Source organism: Zeugodacus cucurbitae, chromosome 4 (genome assembly GCF_028554725.1).
Source record: "Zeugodacus cucurbitae isolate PBARC_wt_2022May chromosome 4, idZeuCucr1.2, whole genome shotgun sequence".
Taxonomy (NCBI): domain Eukaryota; kingdom Metazoa; phylum Arthropoda; class Insecta; order Diptera; family Tephritidae; genus Zeugodacus; species Zeugodacus cucurbitae.
Window position 1 is genome coordinate 11,747,997 of NC_071669.1, and position 4,395 is coordinate 11,752,391.

The 4,395-nt window shown below is 34.4% G+C and overlaps 1 protein-coding gene across 1 annotated transcript; it reads left to right on the plus strand.

The window, feature by feature from the left end:
- The first annotated feature begins 2,401 nt into the window (after positions 1 to 2,401).
- On the plus strand, positions 2,402 to 4,395 carry LOC128919765 (uncharacterized). Its single transcript, XM_054229242.1, has 2 exons — positions 2,402 to 3,107; positions 3,772 to 4,395. Exons 1-2 carry the CDS (start codon positions 2,927 to 2,929, stop codon positions 4,266 to 4,268), a joined length of 678 nt encoding a protein of 225 aa, XP_054085217.1. The 5' UTR covers positions 2,402 to 2,926; the 3' UTR covers positions 4,269 to 4,395.

Consider the following 4,395-nt stretch of genomic DNA (forward strand, 5'->3'; position numbering starts at 1 on the left):
GAATAGGAAATGCAGAATTTGATTATTCCTGGTAATAAGACGCAAAACACGCACAGCATTCGTAATGAGAGTAACGTCTCTCACTCTCTCAAGCCTCTTTTCGTGATCTATAAACAGTACGATTTTGTCATTTCCGACCTAATTCTAACTAATCGCGTGACAATTGCTAAACAATTTCATACAGGCGGATATATATATTTATAATTAATAAAAAGATGTGCAGTTGTATATATGTATATGCTAGAAAACCTGTATTGATCTGCAGTCAGGCATAGAGAACAATATAAAGACGTTAAATCACGTTTCAATATAATGCGAATAATTTAGATGAGTCATATGCAGGGATGGGCACCATCACAATCAAACAAGCATCACAAAATGGGATTGTATTATGTGCTGAACACATAGAAGACGACAAGCGACGAGCGACATCTGTCAGATTTTTAGACAACAGCACGACTTCACGACAAAAGGATTGAAGTCTTCGCTGTCGCCAAATTAGAAATGTTTCTAATTTTGCCGACGACAATGACCGCTGTAGAGCTACCACTAATATGTGAAATGTAAAATTTTTCAAAGTGTATTTTAATATTTGACAGATGATTTAACTAAAAACTGAATAGAACTGTACGATACTAGAGCATATGAAAAGAGACCAAATGTAGCTTTTCTTTAAGCGTTTGAAGTTTCGAATAGATCTATGCTCTATTTGCCAGCGCTACTGGCGCTTTTGACCAGAGATCTGCATTGAGTACTAATGAAATTAGTGCAATAACTCATGAGCCAAACCAAAAAAAAAACTCATAGTATTTCTACACTTATATGTGCCGTCAATTTATGACTCAAACGAATGTATAGTAACAATTTGATTTTACTCACTTATTCATTGGTCACGAAGAAAATAAGCTTGAATGAGTTCGGTACACTGTTCGGAACGAGTGGAATTGTGACTTCGTAGCTGAGCACGAAAGTAAAGATACCCAGTGAGAATTTTGTCACATTTAATTTTTCATTATTCCATTGAATATGCATTTTCGTGCGTCTTTATTCGTTTTCAACATATTAATATTAAAAGAAATATATTAGAACCTAGAAGTATTCACTTTACTGTAATTAAATAATTTAAAACTTTAAATGTAATACACAACATCAAAGAACAAAACACATCGTTAGTCAATTCCCACAGGGCACATTTGCCTAGCGGCAGCACAGACTTCGTCAGTTTTACTTTGATCATATTCGTATCACTTTATTCATTCAGCTATACTCTTGGTGTTTTTTGGTGGTATGGCTCATTTTGGTTTAGCAAGACTCAATTATTGGCTCATGAGACAATTGAGCACTTCAACGATACGTATCAAGAGAAACTTACTCATCATTCACACTCTCGCTTTGTGTGCTGTGCGTAAATGTGTTTTAATGGATATTAGTGTTTGATGATTTTTGACTTATATGCACTAATACTATTTTTTGTGTTACTCAACCAATGACTCAAAATAGGGAATAATTGCAGTTCTCTGCTTTTGACATTGATATTGTAACTAGGGTAGCCAGTTTGGGTGAAATGTACGAATTTCTGTAATTTTTTTGTTGCTACTTTTTTTTTGTATTACAATTGTACCTAGTACACAATGATTAAATACTAACAACAATTCAATTCTAATAACTTAAAAATAATAATTACAAGCTAAATGTTAGAGAAATTCAGTTGCTGCTACAGTTGCCTTGCTAAGTCTGAAGACCTCTTACGTTTCAGTCGGTTTTCTCGTTCAGCAGTACCGATGAGTCTGGAAGCCTCTTCATTTACATGCTGTATAAGCCTCATTTCGTGAGTCTTTGCAAGTTTGATTATTTCGTTTACCAAGGTCACGGTGAAGGTCAGGAGATCTAACATACCAAGGAGCATTAACTATACTTCTTAGTACCTTATTTTTGGTGGTGGCTGAATGCAGGCAATACAGTTTTGACTTGAGCAATCCCATAGTGGAGCTCCATAGGCCCAAATTGGCTTTTAGTACTTGATTATATATAAACAGCTTGTTTTCGATTGAAAGCGTGGATCTCATACTGACCTTACTCTTAGCAAATTTTAAATCAAGCTCGCATCTTTTTTTCTTGACATGTTCTTTCCAGCGAAGCTTAGCATCTAGAGTGATTCCTAGGTACTTAGCATTATTGTGATGTGGTATAGGAGTACCATTTATATAAATGGTCAGTTTTAAATGTTTGTTGAGATAAACTTTCTTACGAGATGGAACCACGTTCATTTTTCTAAACTCTTCGATAGCCATAACCAAGCCTCTCAGAGAGCCAAATGAAGATCATTGAACTGCAAAAATATATCGCACAGACAGACAGGCGAAGTGTAGCTTAAGTGGCGTGACACGTCATAACTGTTGTAAAAGCTCAGAAATGAATTCTAAAAATTATAAGCTTATGCTGCATTTTTACAATGAGCCAGTGCTTGTCGTAAGCATTCCAACGCTCACAGACGTCAATTGCGCTCATGCATATTCGATCGTACTGCAAATACTGTGGTTTTGCAATTTGACTGTAGTTAGTTGATCACCAGCGCCTGGCCGGTATAGTGTTACGAGAATCGGAAGACTTGAGTGAAGCAAATTTACATACATATGTACATACATATGACTGATTAATGCAAAAACATTGTAAGAAGTTTTGATTAAAAAATTAATAAAAGCACGTAGAGTATTGCATTGGAGTGAGTAATCTAAAACGTCCAGCTGTGGTATTTTAATTTAACGTGAGTCGTCGACACAGCACGTTGAAGGAGTATTGATACAGAATTCCAGTCAAATAGTAACAAATACCATTGGAGCATGATACTTCGTATATGAAACCATAGATTGATCGAAATATCGTAAACAACTGTAACCAGCGTGAAACTTTGAAGCTTTCTACTAGAATGTCAGCCAAAAACGGAAAAGTAAATTTCGAAAAACGGAAAAATGTTGTGGAAAACAAAAAATTAATTTTTATTGTGAAGAGATTTCCGCAGCTGTACGATAGTGAGCACAAGGATTATCTACAGCAAAAGGCTACCGATGAAGCCTGGAGGGCGGTAGCTGAATCATGGGGAAAATCAGGTCAGTTTAGTATTATTGATAAATTTCTGCTAGTATTACAATAAAATTGCTCGAGTGAAACGAAATTGTGTTACGCAACATAATTTCGTCACGCTCAAAATATCGTTGGCTTTGACATATTGAACGATAAAAATACGGTTTCGCTTTTAGTTTGTTTAATGTATTACTAGAGTGGTTTAAAACGAACATATTTTATAAGGTTGCCACCTAATAAAATTGTTTCAAGTAAACAAATAATTTTTTTATCATACAATAAGGTGTAACAAATTTAAAAATTGAATTTCACATTTTAAATTAATTTTGCGTGGTGTTGCCACCTGTAAAATTTAAAAAATTAAAATAATATTATAATTTATTAAATTATTAAATTATTGTCAACTGTTAACAATATACATCATTAAATATACATATATACAAAAAAAAAAAACAAATAAAGGTAATCTATTTTAAATATATAAAGCATAAACATAATCATTCTAGTGATTTGTGGAACTTTGTGATTTTTTTGGTATAAAGAATTTTGTACAGTTGACAATGTCTGCTGGCATAAATCATATTTTCATAGGTTACCAAAGCTGATGATTTATACTTTTAAAAACTGTTCTGGCTATCTTTCTACTAAATATACGAACTCTATACTTTCTACTCTCTTCTCTTCTTTCAGCGGCTAAATGCAAGGATCGTTTTCGTGATCTGCGCGCCGCCTATGCACGCTCCATTAACGCCTATAAGACTCAACGTGGCACAAATCGTGGAAAACTCTGTTACTTAACTAAGGAAATGGAGTTTCTTAGGCCATATATACGAAAAGAAGCGGCCGCATTTGTCGCAGATAATACCGTAGAGGTAGTAAGTGATTCGGAATCAGATGCTTTGGAACCGTCAACCAGTAGAGCGAATCACTCAACAGTTTGGGAAAATGAGAATCACAAGTGTGGCCACTTTATTCAAAATATACAGCGACAAATACAAAGCATAAACCAGAGTCAGAAGAAAACATTCCTATTTGATTCTCTCAAGAAATTTGCGTTTGCGCTTGTAATTGACACAATGGAGGAACAGGAATTGCGTGTTTTACAACAAAACTTACAAGATCGACTAAATCAAAGTGGTGACACACTAAATACGACACAAGACGACGAAGTGCTTGTCATAAATTAACTTCTATCACCGGATTCAGATCACCCATTCAGTGGATTTTCATAATAAAATATGATTTTAAATGTTGCCACTTGATTTGTAAGAAAATAAAAAATAATTTTATGATATTTTCATGGTACTCCGCAAA